At 46.2% G+C, this 15,996-nt stretch overlaps 1 protein-coding gene across 11 annotated transcripts in view; it reads left to right on the forward strand.

Moving 5' to 3' along the window:
* camta1a (calmodulin binding transcription activator 1a) overlaps positions 1-15,996 on the forward strand; it is a 269,414-nt gene that overhangs the window by 145,851 nt on the left and 107,567 nt on the right. For all 11 annotated transcript variants that reach the window (XM_031845523.1, XM_031845518.1, XM_031845521.1 and 8 more), the window contains one exon: positions 7,820-7,955. In XM_031845523.1, the coding sequence (XP_031701383.1) occupies positions 7,820-7,955 (136 nt within the window). The remainder of the gene's footprint in view (positions 1-7,819; positions 7,956-15,996) is intronic.

A 15,996-nucleotide genomic window follows, 5' to 3' on the forward strand; every position in this document is an offset into this window, starting at 1 on the left:
CCCCCCCCCCCCCCCCCCCCGTTTTCTGTCTGTGCCTGAGCTGCCGCTGAGCCCTGGGCTCCAATTAATCCCATGATGCCTAGCGGTGGTTGGTATGGTGACCAGACAGGGCACGGAGAGAGCTGTGATTCCCAGGTGAAAGGTGGGATAGACTTTTTGATTCGCTCCAGCACACAGATAGAGTTACAGCTCAATTTCAACCTCTCGCCCTCACTGGTCTGTCCTCGTGACTAAAATGGGAGCAAGGAATAGGAGAAGGGAGAGGAAGAAAAGCTTCTCCTCTTCTTTCTCTCTGTTTTCCTGTCTGTCTCTTTCATTTTTCTCACTCTTTTTTTGTTGTATTACTCCTTCTTTTCAACCCCTTCTCCTCCCATCACTGTGCTGATGTTTTTTTGTGACAGAAGGGACTCTGACATGTTCTTTATAGCTTGGTCAGCTTGTAAAGCAACACTTCTAAGTTCTGTCTCACTTTTAAAAAGTGGAGTTTTTTTTTGACCTCTCTGGCTCTTTATCTGTCCTCGTTTCACTTGTTCCTCCTGCTTGCGCTTTGTTCTTTCACCTTTTTTTGTGGACATGGCAGGATTTGTGAATTAATCATAAGTGGTTCAATAGCTGGCCTTAGCAGTGCTCCGTCACCGAGGGATCAATAGGGGAAGGTCAGCGGCGCTGTGGTGGCACTGCCTGCTCTGGAGGAGAGACAAGGAGGGCCACATCCATGTGATCCATAAGCTCGGTCTGGCATGAGCCATGATGGGGAGGAGAGCCTGTCCTTGGCCCATCATGTTCCTGTCCTGGACAGACCACTGCCGCCACCTCAGGTGGACTGCAGTGTCCTCTTGTCATCCCCATATCATGTAGGATGATGCCCCACTTTTACACAATGTGAGAGTAATATCTTTACTTTACAGTACATGTTGTAGGTAGTTTATTCTGATGAAGTATAATAGCAGTATGCACATTCATAGAAATCTTTGCCAGCAAAGCCTCTCAAGGTCTAACGCTGTACAGTTTGTGGTCCAGCTTTATAATCTTTTACTTTTCTTCTGCTGATGTATCCTTGCTTTTTGTTTCCATACTGGCTCTTACACTTTTATCTTAAATACTGTCAATGACAATGCACACGTTTATTTTGCTTGTTGAATGTAGCATTAAGCCAGTAAAGAGACATGGAAATCTTTGATCCTCCGTACTGATTTTGCCTCTTGAATGTACATGACCGCATCATTAACCTGGGAGCTGAATTCTCCTGCTCCTCGTTTTAATAGAAAGCAAGCTTGTTGTTGCTAATAATGAAAGCCTGACCTTTTGTTGCTGCAGTCTACTTGGACTTAGATTTAATTGCATTAGTATTTCTTACCACGGGAGAACCTAAGCTGCTAAAACAGCAACTCTACCCCATGATATAAAATAAGGCTGTACGCAATTCCCTGCTACCCATGCATTATTGAGAGTACAAAAGCATCCTCTTTACAAAGTGTCATAATAAGGCAGTGCTGCAGGACGTAGGTCTACACATGCACGATGCACACAGCATGTAGTTGTCAGCGGGAGTCGGGTCTATGGAGAAGCTTCATTCTGGTGCCACCTTTTATTTACAACGCACCGAGACACACCACGGATGATTTGTGAAGATTAGCGGGAGAGGATGTGAGGTGTGAATCATCGTCTCTGTTGCCGCTACTTCCAAGTAAGCATATGCACACTGACTAAAGGCTGAAAATAGCATTCACCACAAATGTGATGTGGGAGCCTTTTGAGCAAGCAGTTGAAAGTCATCGACATTTCAGCCCAGTTAAACACATTATGTGCGCTTGCGCACACACAGACACAGACACACACAAACAGTGTGCATTTCGAGTGAATAAAAAACGTCTTCACAGCCAAAACCTTACAAGCACTGAAATTCAAATTCCATGTCACCTAAGCTGTACATCAAAGCCACACATTTAGCCCTCACTGCTATGTGTGTATGTGTTGACACAGAGAGCCGAGCGGGGTAACCAGTGTATGACATGGCTATTTGTAAATAACTTCCCAACCTCATCCACTGGCAGGAGCTGAGAGCTTTAAATCTGAGTAGTGATGGCAGCCTCCCTGAAATGTGCATGAAACCGGCTTAGCGCTATCAGCGCAGCATCACCGCCAGTCACCAGCCTCCCTCTCATTCTGCTGGGCTGCTGTGGACCAGATAAGAGCAACACCAAACCCCCCCATCCCCCCCCACTGCTTCCATCCGCCTTATGTTGTCTCCCAACAATCCACCCACCCTCCCACACCAATTCACCCTTATCCTCTTTACAAGGTCTTACAGGGACAGAGACACTGATGTGTAGCCACGACCGTAATTTATATTCTCTGTAAATTGTCTGTGATTTTTTCATTGAGATAAGTGCGGGGGGAACATCTGTTTTGTGCTGGAGGGCAGTGGGCCGGGGCCTGAGTACTGTGGCAGTCATTGGCAGTATAGATAGAGAGAAAGAGGGGAGGCACACGATCTGTCTCCCTACCCTGAATTACAACTCCAGGGGCCCAGCTACCCTCTCATCATTACTGTTGTATTTAGTTGAGCACACTGGGTAAACAAAACATTGTGCTCCATCTGTACAGCCTTGGAGATACGTGGTATCATATTTGGAATACGTAACTTCCTTGATTCATCTCGGTCTAGTTCAGTTAGCTGCTGCCACCGTTTTCTGTCGCTATCCTTAATTCTTTTTGAAGACGACCATGACCGTTTACCAGACAGTGCAGAAAAAAAAAAGATGAACATGTTACTGAGGAAAAGGGATGATGCGATGTGATTTAAAAAGATGTTGCATAACTCGTTCCAGCTGACTGACCCACCGCCCCCTTTATTAGCATGTATGATTAGGCATTCATGGTTGAAGGCCGAGGCCACTCAGGAGTAGAGTAAGGACTGTTGGCACCACAGTGGCCGGGCGCTGCGGCCTCATTGGCAGTCAAAGAGGTGCGCGACCTGCGACGTCTCGACATACGAACACTAGCGGGGGAGTTGGAGGGGTTCAGAGCAGCGCAGACAATGAATCTCAATCCTGAGGCCCGTGGCAGATTTACATTTAAAGTAGTTTTAGCGAACGCCCCACTTCCTGATGCATTCTTTGGCAGGGCTGAAAGGGAGCGGCTTATCTGCGAGTCATCAATTGCACGTGATGCGTCCAGATAGGCGCTCAAGACGCGGCGGCAGCACCTTTCTGCTCGCACAACCAGCGCAAGGATGAGCTGCCGTCTAATAGAGCGCCGTCGCTTGACGTCTAATTACATTGCGCGTGGAAAACACCTCGCCGCCGACCGCTCCACGTGTTTTAACACATGTGACCTATGTTTTACCTGTGATTGACAGAACCGGTAATGACCAGCATCCGTGTGTTATTGATGTCCTGTCACTCGTCTTGCTATTAATGTTATCCCTAGATGGAACAACAGGGTTACCAGGAACTTAGTGTGCATTTGTACATGTGCGCAACACATGTGTGTGAGTGCTCGGGGACATATTTGTGCTTCATATTTATACTTAATAGGGTTGGTGTGTGTGACGCCAAGTGTAGGTGTGTATATGAGTGTGTGTGTGTGTGTGTGGATGTGTTTGGATGAGTAGTAGGTGTGAGTGGGGTTGTTGACACAGTGGGGTAAAGGCTGTGATGGCTAAAGGCTCTGATGGGTAATTGAGAACAGCAGGTGTCGCCTCCCTTCTGAGCTACTTCAGGCCCCAACCAGCTCACCCTCCGATCTTCAAAGTCTCTCCGGCCCAGCTCTCCTCTCCTCTCCTATTCTCTCGCCTCTCTTCTCCTCTCCTCTCCTTTCCTCTCCTCTAATCTCCTCTCCTTTCTCCTCTCCTCTTCTCCTCTCCTCTCCTTTCCGCTCCTCTAATCTCCTCTCCTCTCGCCTCTCTTCTCCTCTTCTCCTCTCCTCTCCTCTAATCTCCTCTCATTTCTCCTCTCCTCTCCTCTACTACTCTCCTCTCCTCTTGGCTGCATCGCCTGTTGAAGTTGCTGGGGAGAAAAACAGCATGTATGGTATTAATCAAACCCAGGGCATCATGGGGAATAGGAAGGGGGCTAGAGCACACTTATCACTGCTACACCGGTTCACCAAGACAGAAATCTTTCATTCTCTGTAACCCTTTTGACAAGAGTACACTTGATACAGTTGAGTAGTTTTGAGTTTTGGTGTACAGTAATAGTTTTGTTCCTAGCTTATGAATTAAATATTGAGCACATACTATGAATCTTTTTTTATTTCTTATTTTATATTCCCTGAATAGCTCATACTTGCCAAAACCGTGTCTGTACTTGCGCCCAATAAGCCTGTTTGTGTTCCTCATTAATATGTTTAGAACTTTTCAAAGTTTCGTCAGTGTGTTTTCACAGAACGTTTTAGGATTTCAGGATGATTCACCAGAGCTGTGGATTCTCCTCACTGATCCCTGTCGGAACATGAGAGTCTCCCACACAGATTTGTCTCTCTCTGTCTGTCTGTTCTAGCTTCTTCCCCCGTTTCTGTATGAGTGCCTATCGGCCTTTAGACAGTGAGGCTGAGGCTGCGTTTTGCCTGCCTGTGGGCTCCCCTGCTTTGGGTTTGTTGCCCATGCTGAACACGTCACCAACCTCATAACCCCCCCCCCCCCCCCCTCCCCTGACTTTTTCGAATGAACAAATCTGATTGAGCGAATGCCATTACCTGGGTAAATGAATGATTCCTAAAGGACTGGACAAGGCCTAACACCACCCTGAGGGTAAAGCTTGTTATCGCAGCAAACTCCAAAGAGGAAAGAGGCAGCTGTGGAGCTTGTGTGCACTTTGTCAGAGGCCTGTATTTCCATATTAATCTGCCACATTTAGGCATCTGAGACAGAGAGCCTCCTGTCACGCTTCTTTGATAACAGAGCAGTTAGCTTTTCCCCCTCATGTATAAATATGTATAATTCTGATAAGATTAATTGAAACGCCTAAGTATACAGTGGTAGGAGATGAGTGGGAGGGAGAGAGTGGGAGACAGCAGCAGGAAGAGGAGACGCGTTCTGCTGCCAAAGTGTGCATTTTAGACTGGCCTCTGCCTCAGACCTGCTCCAGAGTGGGTGCCGAGGCTCTCTCCTGCCGGTCCAAAGTGCCTTGAATTGAAAATAGCATCTACCTAACAGTCCTCAAAAATAGCTGAGCTTATACGTTTTTTGCGCAGAGCCGATAAATAAGGCGTGGAGCCTCTGACACCGAAGCCTCACCCCAATTTCCAGTGCTCCGGAGGAGATCAGATAGCCCTGTGTCATTTGATTTTCTGCCTTATCTCATCTGCGCCCATCTTTTTGTCTCAAGCAGGGCTACATTTTAAGAGGCGCACACGCCTGGTATCTTTTGAAGGACAAAACCTCGGAATGATATCGAAACAAATAATCGGATCGCACTGTTGGAGAGGGCCATTCTGCTGTTTGAATGATGCCAACTGCTGATGTAGGCATGTCGAACAAGTGTCCTTCAAGTGACATTTGGGATGCAAATCGGTGGAAGTACATGTTGAGATTGCAGCAATCTGCAAAGTTCTTAGTTCATGAGTGTCATTTATGATCACGCCTCCGCGATGGGTGACATTACGGATGCTGTAAACTAGAACAAGATTTATACTTTGTGTATATCCCACACAGCCATTGAGCAGTTCCACTTTTCAAACTGACCAATAAAAATGTCTTGTTTAATAGTTGTTTTCTGCAAAGTAGGCTGAGTGCTAAACAAGAGAGGGCAGTGAGTGAGGAGAAAACAGCAGGAGAGAGGGAGGTGTGGGAGAGTGGAGGTGAGGGATCCTGAGACGGATGAAACAAGAGGGAGAGAGACAGCAGAAGAGGAGTCGGAGCGAGGGAGGAGACAAAGACCGTCCCCGGTGCGCCGCTCGAGTTGACTGACGGCAAGAAGAGAGGGCTGTAGAGAGAGGAAGGGAGGAGGAAAGGGAAGAAGGGAGATCAGCAAGGAGTGAGCACGTCAGTGTGTGAGTGGCGTCTCTCATTAGAAGGTGCTGTCAGGGGCCACAGAGGGGGGACTGCAGGGACCCCGCCTCCCCCATCTCCTCCCCCTCCGCTGGCCCCTGAGATCCGGCTGGGAAAATGATTGATGAGTGATACCAAGATAAACACGCGCTCTGGCCCCAAAAGGCAGCCCTGCAAAATGATGCATGCAGCGTTATAAATAAACCTTATGGAAAAAAAAAAAAAGCTTTATAATAAACAACAAAACAATGTAAAACAACCGTTGGGTTTTCTTATTTTGAATTTTGTTCGAGAGGACACAAATCAACCCAGCTTTTCTTCTTTGCTTTGATGAGTTTTTTGTGTTTCTAGTTTTATATGTTTGTGTGTGTGTGTGTGTGTGTGTTGTGCGTGTGTACAGTGAACACAAGGCTAACAAGGCTCACCAGCTGTCCGCGTTCCAGACATCTCTTGGGTCAGATCTTTTTTCCCGTTGATACTTCCGACCGCGAAGCGTTCCAGGTGCACGACGCCGAATGTAAACAAAAACCATGGCTGACCGTGACAAATGGATATTTCACACAACAGAACTCTCAGCAATGCAGCGTCCACATTTCGGGTGCACGTTTTCCCTTTCTCTATTGCTTACTGTAACCAGCAACCTAATAACATTGCCGACATATTTTTGACATCAATTCACATGCAGAACAGGTTTGACTATATTATAATATGTATTATTGTTATTAAATATAGTCAAATTTACTTGAAGTTGCCTTTCAGTTGATAGTTTTACATTTACAATGTGCGCTTACGTTTTTGTGTGACGTCAGACAACAGTTTACAAGTGGGAACTCTGACTTTGAGTGGTCTTCCTTGTACTTTTTCTAGTAGGAGGTCAGGTTGTGTGTAACGCAGCATAAGCCCCGCTCAACAGTTACTCTGCCTCCTCAGCAGCTTTGGCAGACTGCTTTCCCACTCAATCACTGAGAGGCCCCAAACACTGAGGCAAACCTGTTCTCATTTGGTAGAGCTCCAAATCATAGCAACTGTGTATAGTGTGTCTTGTGTGTGTTGGAGGAGTGCAAAAGTGCTTGGGGAAACTGCAGTGTATATGGATTCATGCTGCAGATAGCCACTCCACAATGCACACAAATACAAATACACCCACACAAAACTATGTTCAACTGCTCACTAATTGTTGAGTAAGTCATAAATGTTTTATATGCTACACTTTCAGTTAATGTTCAATACTGAGCACCAAATGCCTCTGTTACATATCGAAGTGGAAAGGCAGATTATCATCAAATAGTTACATTATACCATTACGAGCCTACAGGCTGTGGTCTGGTGGAGTGAGAATGAATTATGAATGGAGTGTAAGGGAGGATCTTTGCTTCCCCCGAGGGACTTCCAACACCACAACTCATTTAAGTTGGATGAATCACAGATAAGAAAGGGACCCCCCCCCCGACACACACACAACAAACACCCTCCCCCCCACGCTGCTTGCCTTACACACTGCCCTTCATGTAATTTACTCCATAAGAAGAAGTGTCACTTTAGCTGCTCGTAGTACACACACTTCTCATTGGGAGGAATGTATGCTGAAGGGTGCTTTGTTCATTGTCAAACTGTGCATACCAATGCTGAAAAACACCATAAAGAAGTCTTGTCATCTAAGTCACTGGTGCATTTTCTGCCCGACGCAGACTCGTGTCGGGCCTCTTTGTACATCTCTAAAATGAGTCCCCGAGCTGTGCTGTAGCTTTGCCTAAAAAATTCCTCTCATCTCATCTCATCTTTCTCTCTTTTGCTCTCCCTCTCTCTGCCCGGTCTCCACGGATCCAGGCCGCAGAATGGGTCGATGATATTGTACAATAGGAAGAAGGTGAAGTACAGAAAGGATGGCTACTGCTGGAAGAAGAGGAAAGACGGGAAGACCACACGGGAGGATCACATGAAGTTGAAAGTGCAGGGAGTCGAGGTGAGTGCGCTTACAAGAGTTTGGATTTAGAGGGAGTGAAAGGGGCCGGGGGGGGGGGGGGGGGATGTGGGGCAGGCGAGAGCCAGCCTTCACCCTGACACAGACAAACACAGGTCCACAGTGAGCTTTCCCCTGACTGTAATGGAGACAGTCACATGCTGCAGTCGGCCCGTGTCTCCAAGGAGCCTTACCAAGAAACAATGCGGCACAACAATAGTTTTCCCTGGGAAGCCAGTGGAGTGGAACCAATTGTTTGTACCTTATTAAGGCTCTGGATGTTGCCTTTGCTCCAGAGAGCCTACATTAATCTTGCTGGTTCAAAGCAGTACTGTTGAGCTGGCGATCCCTTACCTCACTCCACGTCACTCCGCATACCAGCCGCTGCCATAAAGGGCCCAGATGTTTTCCAGCCCCAGACTACTTCATCGCCTTTGCTTTCAGCAGTGCTAAAGTTTGGGTTCGGGTGTCTTTCACATGATTAGCCACAAGCACAGATGCCAGAAGCCCAGGAGTTGAGCTAGAGAAGATTTTTGGTCTGCTATTCGTGTACGTGTGTCCACGTGTACGCACACAAACACGGTTACATAATTCACACACACCTACCCACACACCTCAGGGAGTGGTGCTGTGAGTCCGTGTCACACAGTGCGACAAAGACAAAGCTCAGGCATTCTCCCAACAGGGCCACTGCTCTCTGTTTGTACTCCTGCAGATATTTGTCACTCCAAGAAAATGGCCTCTTCCTCGGCTTTGCCAGCTCAGTGTCATCTCTAGTCCTGCAGTGGCCTGTTAACCTGTTGGGACAACACACATCCATCCGTTACATATTTTTACAGTTTCTGACTGTCCTGGCTTCAAGTCAGCCAACCTGCATTGGCAGGGTTGTATTAACATGTGAATACAGAGTATGTGCAGTAGTTTTTAGTGTGTAGGCTCTGACTTCTCCACAGAATACACGTCCAGAAAGGGGTTGGGAAGTGATTCTACCAACAGGATCGGGTCATACTTGGCAATTGCACTTGTTTTTTGGGGGTGAGTTTACTTTTATTGACAGGTTCTTTAGGCTGTCACACCAGCTTCAGCTCTACCCCCCCAATTGCACATTTGTGGAAATCCAGCCTCCGGTTATAATGAAAGATGGTTTTATGACCCTAAAGTTCTGTCCTCAAAGTGTCCCTCCCAGAAGAGGGGAGGGGAGGTCTGATATGGTAGAAGTTGAATCTTGAATCTAGAAGTTCTCTGTTGAATGTGGCTTGTACAGGTATTAGTCAGCCGTTCCTTCAAACCATTCCTAAAGCCTCCATACACATATATCTAAAGCTAGAAAGTGGCAACAGATGCCAGTTGAATATGTCCCCACATCTACCTTACTTCTAATGTCTGCTATATCAGCCAACTTCAGCACACACGAAAGCACTGCCCCCCCCAAAAGAATACTGTACTGTTTGACACTGTCCTATTTTCCAGCATCAATGCTGGTCAATGCTCCAGAAAAGCAACCATTTTTCTTTCAAGCAACTCTCTCAACTGGCACATCACAGCCACTGTATCTTCTCTTGGCCAGCGATAACGCGTGTTCTCCCGTGGTCTTGTAGCTGTCACAATAGACAAGGAGAAACACTGTTACAGTATAAAAATATCCAGACCTCTGTGACCAACTCATCTTTATAAAAATAATATTAAAAAAAAGACATTTCCTGGCAAGCCATAGCTGAAGAGATCAGCTCTTAAGGGGAGGAATCTCGTGAAATAAAACACAAAATATTCTCGAATCCAGGGCAGCACTCCAGATTCTCTTTATGTGCTCCATGCTGTATATGCTGTGTGGTCCTGATGACCTGCCAAGGCGTGTCCGATGTGTACTTGGGCCGCCGAATGGAGCACATCGTATGATGCATTGCTGCACTTTGGTGGCGGCGTGGTTTGGATTTTAGCCAGACTGAAAAAGAAGCAACACGTTCTGGAAACAGAAAGGTTATATAACCCTTACAGTGTTTGAAGAAGAAGCTTTTCTTTATATTCCAGTCAACACTCGACATGAACATTGAGTAATGCGCTGGTGACTATTACAGTATTTTATGTCAATGAGTAGCAATAAGCAGTCAGAGGCTGAGCTGTCGAACCACTAAACCTGTAGTGTGCAGTGTAAAATGTGCAACACCATAAGATAGAGAGTTCACCGAGTGTGATTCTGCATTCTGTGATTTTTGCTGTGGGAGCTCTGATATGTTGTAACCAGTCTAATTTACCAGAGCTAATTGCTAATTGTGCTCAGCAGTGCAAGGTGTGGAGGTGAGCTTAGTGAAGTGAGAGAGAGAGAGAGAGAGAGAGAGAGCACAGGTAGAAACTGATTCATGGCTGCAAAGCCACATGGGATCATATAAATCGGACCAAGATTACTGCTATTTCACATACTGTAAGAAGACAGTGCACACATTGTCTGCGCTGAGTCACACTGCTGTGCCTGTGTTATGTGTTCCTGTGTTTCTGTGCACACATCCACATCTTGCAGCCTTGGAACACCTGAGTCATGTCCTTAAACAGCTCGCCCCTCAAGACTGACAGAGAAGTGATCCATCACTGCTGTAACCAGCCTATGATGGGAACCATGACCCATAATGCACAGGCATGTTTACTGTAAGCACAGCCAAATGACTTGGCCTTTGCCTTCTGTACAGCTTTCTGCTTACTAGTCTGTTTCGATGGAGGAGGCAAAGATCCATTTAAATACATAATTCATACCATGGCTTCACAAGGCAGGACACAAAGAGTGGACGTAAGTTGAGCGTTATCTCAATTGTTCTACAAGGGAGTCTTTACATCCCTCATGCTGTGCTGCAGCCGCTCTGATTCCCCAGCCACCCAGTGCCTAATAGAGGTTCTGTGGCTATTACATGGGCCAGGTTTAGTGCACAGAGAGGACAAGTGTTGTGGGTGGTTCAGGCCGGTGATGTTCAATGGCTCCGGCGAGAGAGAGGCTGCAAGTCCGGGAGCGAAGGCCCTTCTGGGGCCTGCAAGATGCAACCTAGCGTGGCATGAGTAGATGTCAGCGGATCCACCCTGCTGCCGCTGTCCTGTCTGCTCCGCAGTGCTGGCTCAGCAGCCCGTGTAAACCGAGGCTTTACCCTCTTTCTCCCTCGATCTCGCTCCCTCTTGCTCTCGTTGAGTGTCTGTCTCTGTTTCCCTGTCTTTGGACATTCTTTCACTAGATTTTTCATTGCCCCGCTCTACACCCGTCTCTCTCTCTCTCTCTATCTCCTCACTGCCCTTTCCTCTCCTCCCCACCTCCTTCTTCCACTACCCTCCAAGTCCACAGTCCAGACGGACTGAACCTTGAGTTGGGGCGGTAATGCTCCCTCTTCCCTAAAATTGGAGCGCAGGGCATGTTGCGGCATTAGCGCTTAACAGGCCGTGAAATAGCAGCCTGCCTTCCTGACGTCTCCCCCATCACTCCAGGTGAGTTGGCCAGACGGCTGGATAAATGAGCAAGCAGTGCCCCCGTCTACCAGCATGCATTTGGGGCACCTGAGGAGAGATGTCCATCAGTGATTATCTCACCACACCCTGCTCTTACCAAGCTCCAGTTGTTCTCCAGCTCCTGGCCACAGCCAAAACCTCCATGGGGATCCTTGCAAAGCCCTGTGGTGAGGATGTCCGGTGGTTGTCTATCAGTCGGGATCCTCGGTTACACCACGTTCTGATTGGTTTTATTCTCACAGAGTGACGTCATTAATTCAGGCAGTAGGTCTCAGAGTATGCATAGCTCTAGCATCCCCTGGCTTCTCGCTGTGAAATAGCAGAGACCTCGAACACATCTGCTCTGACTGACTCCGACTGATATCCGTTCTGCTTCTTGTCAAGCTCCTACCCCGATGCTACCCCTTCTCATCTTCTGATTAGCTGTTCGCGTTGGCTTAACACCCCCATCTCCTCCACCCCTTCTGTCCCTTCTCCCCATTATTCCTAAGATTTAATAAACTCCCTAAAATACAGATCGATTTTCTCTTAAGTGAAGGTGGCAGTGCCTCTGACTTATTTCATTACCACAGGCTAATTATACCGATTGAAATGAGCTTCTGCTCTTAAGGTGTGCTGTGCTGCTCTGCGCCTCTGCGCTCGCCACACTTTAATGCCAATACAGTTCTCTAGCAATTCCCTAAATCCCATCCCTGCCTCGGCTCAACCCCACCATCTTTTCACCCGGCCCTTTCACCCTCCACCACCTAAATAATCGGCTGGTGCGTCCTTAGCCCCCGTAACTTGTCATTTCATGTTGGATCCACCCTAATGTGTGATTTCAACTGTGCAACTGTGCAATGAAGGAAGGTAATGGAGCATGCTGGTGGCTCAATCGCTCTGTTCATTGATAATAATGAAGACAAATGTCAAAACATTAGTTGCTAATGTTGTAATGGAGTGGATGCTAGTGGATGCGCGCTGGATGCCACACTGCATTGGCTTTCAATATCACATGACCTTCAACATGTAACTCCTCTTTACTAGTAGTCTTGCCCTTCATTTTTGCAGCAAAATCAAACATTGAAGGTTTTTCTCCATCCAAGCGCATTCGTATCTGAATTCAAATTCTGTGGAGACGCAGCTTCATACTTTCTTCGTCTGCTCGTTAAAACATGATGGGGAAAAAAATACCGTCCCACATGTCCACGGTCGACCTGAGTGGGTTTTCATTGGTAAGTTAAAATCAAACTTGCTGCGTATCTGTGAAATAGAGCTGCTTTGTGTGGCTGTTTGTGTTTTCAGTAGCAGTGGTAGCACTGATTTACAGATGCAGTGGTTGATATCACCAGATTGTGAGGCCAGATGTGAGAGGGCACTAAACAAACCCGTTTCTGAGAGGAGGTGACACTGTGCATGCTTCCCCCCCAGCTCCTGCTCCAAGTCAACTGTGAAATTAAGATCAGATTACTGATTACAATGCCCAAAGCAAGAAAAAAAAAGTTTTTATTTTCCATTTTTATTCACAGTTATAGGCTGTCTTTTCGACAGCAGTCAGCTGCCTGCTCTGTAAAGACAGTAAATCGATTACTGCTTCCATTGTCTTCTCTCTTCTCCTGGAGCCTGCTTTGTTATTCTCTATTTTTTTTTTTCTTTCTTCCTTTGCCTTGGAGCTCACACAGCTATAGCTCTTCCTTTTTGAATTAGCTGATTGTGGAGGAGTTAAATACCAATCTGTTTGTGATATTTCAAAGAACGGTTACCATGGTTATAACTCTTAACCCTCTCCTCTCACAGTGGAGTAACAGTCAATGAGTGGTTGCACAGGCACAGGAAGAATATGGTTTGGTTACTGCAGGTCTTTCTTATTTATTCATGCTAATACAAGGTGAACATGAACTTGGGAAAAAAGAACAGAAAATGCTTCATGGTATAATAAGGAACAATCACACAGTGGATACAATTTCAAAGGCCTTTGTTAGAAATTGCAGCATTTAGCTTTGGATGTTGCCATGCAAAAAGGGAGGTAGGTGATGGAGCCAGATATTCATTTGAGTTTGTGTGATTTTTATTTTTTTTTTGTACCCAGCACAGTACATTAAAGCAGTAATCCCCTCTCCAGCATAATAGCTTAATGGGGGTTGTTATGTTGTTATTAGTGACTGAACCAAAGCCTTCCCCCATGAACGCCTTACCCCCAGCATTGGGAGCGTCCACTTTACCCATGGTTTTCCTTGAAGACCACAGTAATTAGTTTTCCTCTCTTACTTCTTACAATTGTGAATCACTCAGCAGCAGTTAAGCCCTCAGTGTGCCTTTCACCTTTCGCCTTATCAACATTTCAATCCAGCAGCCGGATTTGAGGGGCTAATTTTGGAAAAGTTGCTGTAGGGAGCGGATATTATAATGGGCCTGTCAAAAAAAAAAAGTGCATTATCGACAGCTTCCGTTATTTAATTTACCACTTGTTGCCACATGTTATAGTGTTGTCGTGATGAGCCATCTCCATGGGGGTCCCCGTCTTTATTGGGAAGGGTTAGGAGGAAATTTACCAAATAAATATTTTATATGTCGTAAAACCTGAGGAGTTTGACCTCCATTGAAAGACTGGCTTTATCAAAGCTCCCCACTGCAGCTTCAGACCGTCCTCCTGGATTCCAGTGAAAAAGTGAGAACTGTCCAGCAGCTACACACACCCACTTCATAGCTCCAAACCAATGTAGAGGAGTAATGGAGCACAGTCAAAGTGGAAATGACTAGAAGTTTTCATTCTGTGGGGACACTTGGCCCCAGATTATTTTGAGACAGAAACAGGGCTTCTTCCCAGTGCTTCACATGTCACTCATTATTGTTATTTATGCTGTTGGTACACCAAATCAAGTGATTTTTTGCCAGCATTTGATAAATAACCCCCATGGGAGTGGCAGAGCAGAACCAACTCCAGATATGCAAAGTAGGGGCAAGAGATTTGGAGAGGGTGAAGTAAACAGAGCACTGCAGGCAGTGAGCAGGCTTCGCACGACTCTATGTTTTTGTGAATTCTCCTTTTGTTTGGTCTCGTGAGCGAAACATAGATCCCTGGGCAACACAGGGCCTGGGTTTTATGCAAATGAGCAACTTTCACCGAGGCTTCTCCCTTCTACCATTTCTCAGTTCCAGGCCAGAATGCTCTTCAGCGATTCACCCTGATTCCGAATACACCACCTCCAAGTGATACACTGTGCAGTGTTAGGTCCTGAAAGGCCCACTCTGGTCTAGACCATTGCTGGATTCAGTTGATTCAGTTGAATGTCAAGGTGGGAGTTCAAAGGAAAGCAAGTAGTTTAAGCATCAGCTCACCTCCCTTATGTCAGGGTGCGAGCTCTTTGAGAAGTCTCTGTTAAATGATCTACAACCAGCTTTTGGCTGGTTCACACATTTCTCAGGCATTTCTACAGGTCAGGGTCAGCTGAGGTCTTGAGTATTGAGTAGAATCAAAGAGTGGTTCTCTATTGTTGAAAACCTGTGAAATGCATTATATAGATTGCTTGAAATGCCTCGGATAGCTCTTCAGGACATGCCTTTCACTGAATCTGCTAGTTTCCCTTTCTCCCCATCTGTCTCTATTTTGTTCTCTTTCCCTCTCTTTCTTGCTCTATTTCGTACCTCCATCTGCTTCTTCCCTTTGAAAATAGCAGCCTACTCCAATGGTCTCCTTTAATGTGAGGCCATTCCTGTGGCGAAGGCAGACCCCTATGTCAAGAGAAGCAGTTTTATACGCGTGCTGTAAGGCCTTGGCAGAACCATCTCTTCTTTCCCCTGCTGGCTCTGGAACACTTGGTTCTTTTAATATCCTTCAGATGGCGAACGCAGCACCGGTGTTTAGGATACTACTATACACCGAGGGGCAAGGGCTTTGAGGAGGATTTAACCAGTGACATTATCTCCTCTTTACTCACGAAGGCAGTACAGCTGGCCCCACAATTCCACAGGAGCTTTTTCTGCCTCATCTGCAGAAACATATTTGTGTATTGACGTTCGCAAGGAGATGAATTTGTTATACCCAAGCGTCTCGCTCATCGGCTACCTTTATCTTCCTTTTTGCTTGGCTATTTATTCTGCTGGCTTCTGCACATGGCCTATGTATTATTAAGCAGCAACACAGAGGTTTAGATGTAATGTGCTGCTGTGTTATATTTAATAGCTGCAAAATCAAAATGTAGCATTGCCCCAACATCCACTCTTCAAAGGAGGCATAATGAGTGGAGCTGCAAAGTTCAAAGAGAATGGTTAAGTGTTTGTATAGAATTATACAGGGTGAGCAACTGTGCTTTCCTCAGAGTGATATTGAAAGGTTTGATATTTTACATGAAAGGGTGCTAAAGAGGAGTTTAACACAGGAAACAGGTTTAACCCTTCTGCTTGGGGCAACAGAGGAATGACTAATGCAGATACAAGTCTCCTCAATAATGCTCTTATCTTGAGTTTAGTTTTGTTCCTCGTAACTTGGTGCCCTCCTGTATTCTGTTTCTCTTCTTTCCATCATCTCTTCCCATATTTATCTTGCATTCCACATCTCTCTGATTCCATTCCTGGCTGTTACATC

Source organism: Anarrhichthys ocellatus, unplaced genomic scaffold, assembly GCF_004355925.1.
Source record: "Anarrhichthys ocellatus isolate YVR2014 unplaced genomic scaffold, GSC_Weel_1.0 scaffold5, whole genome shotgun sequence".
Classification (NCBI taxonomy): Eukaryota; Metazoa; Chordata; class Actinopteri; order Perciformes; family Anarhichadidae; genus Anarrhichthys; species Anarrhichthys ocellatus.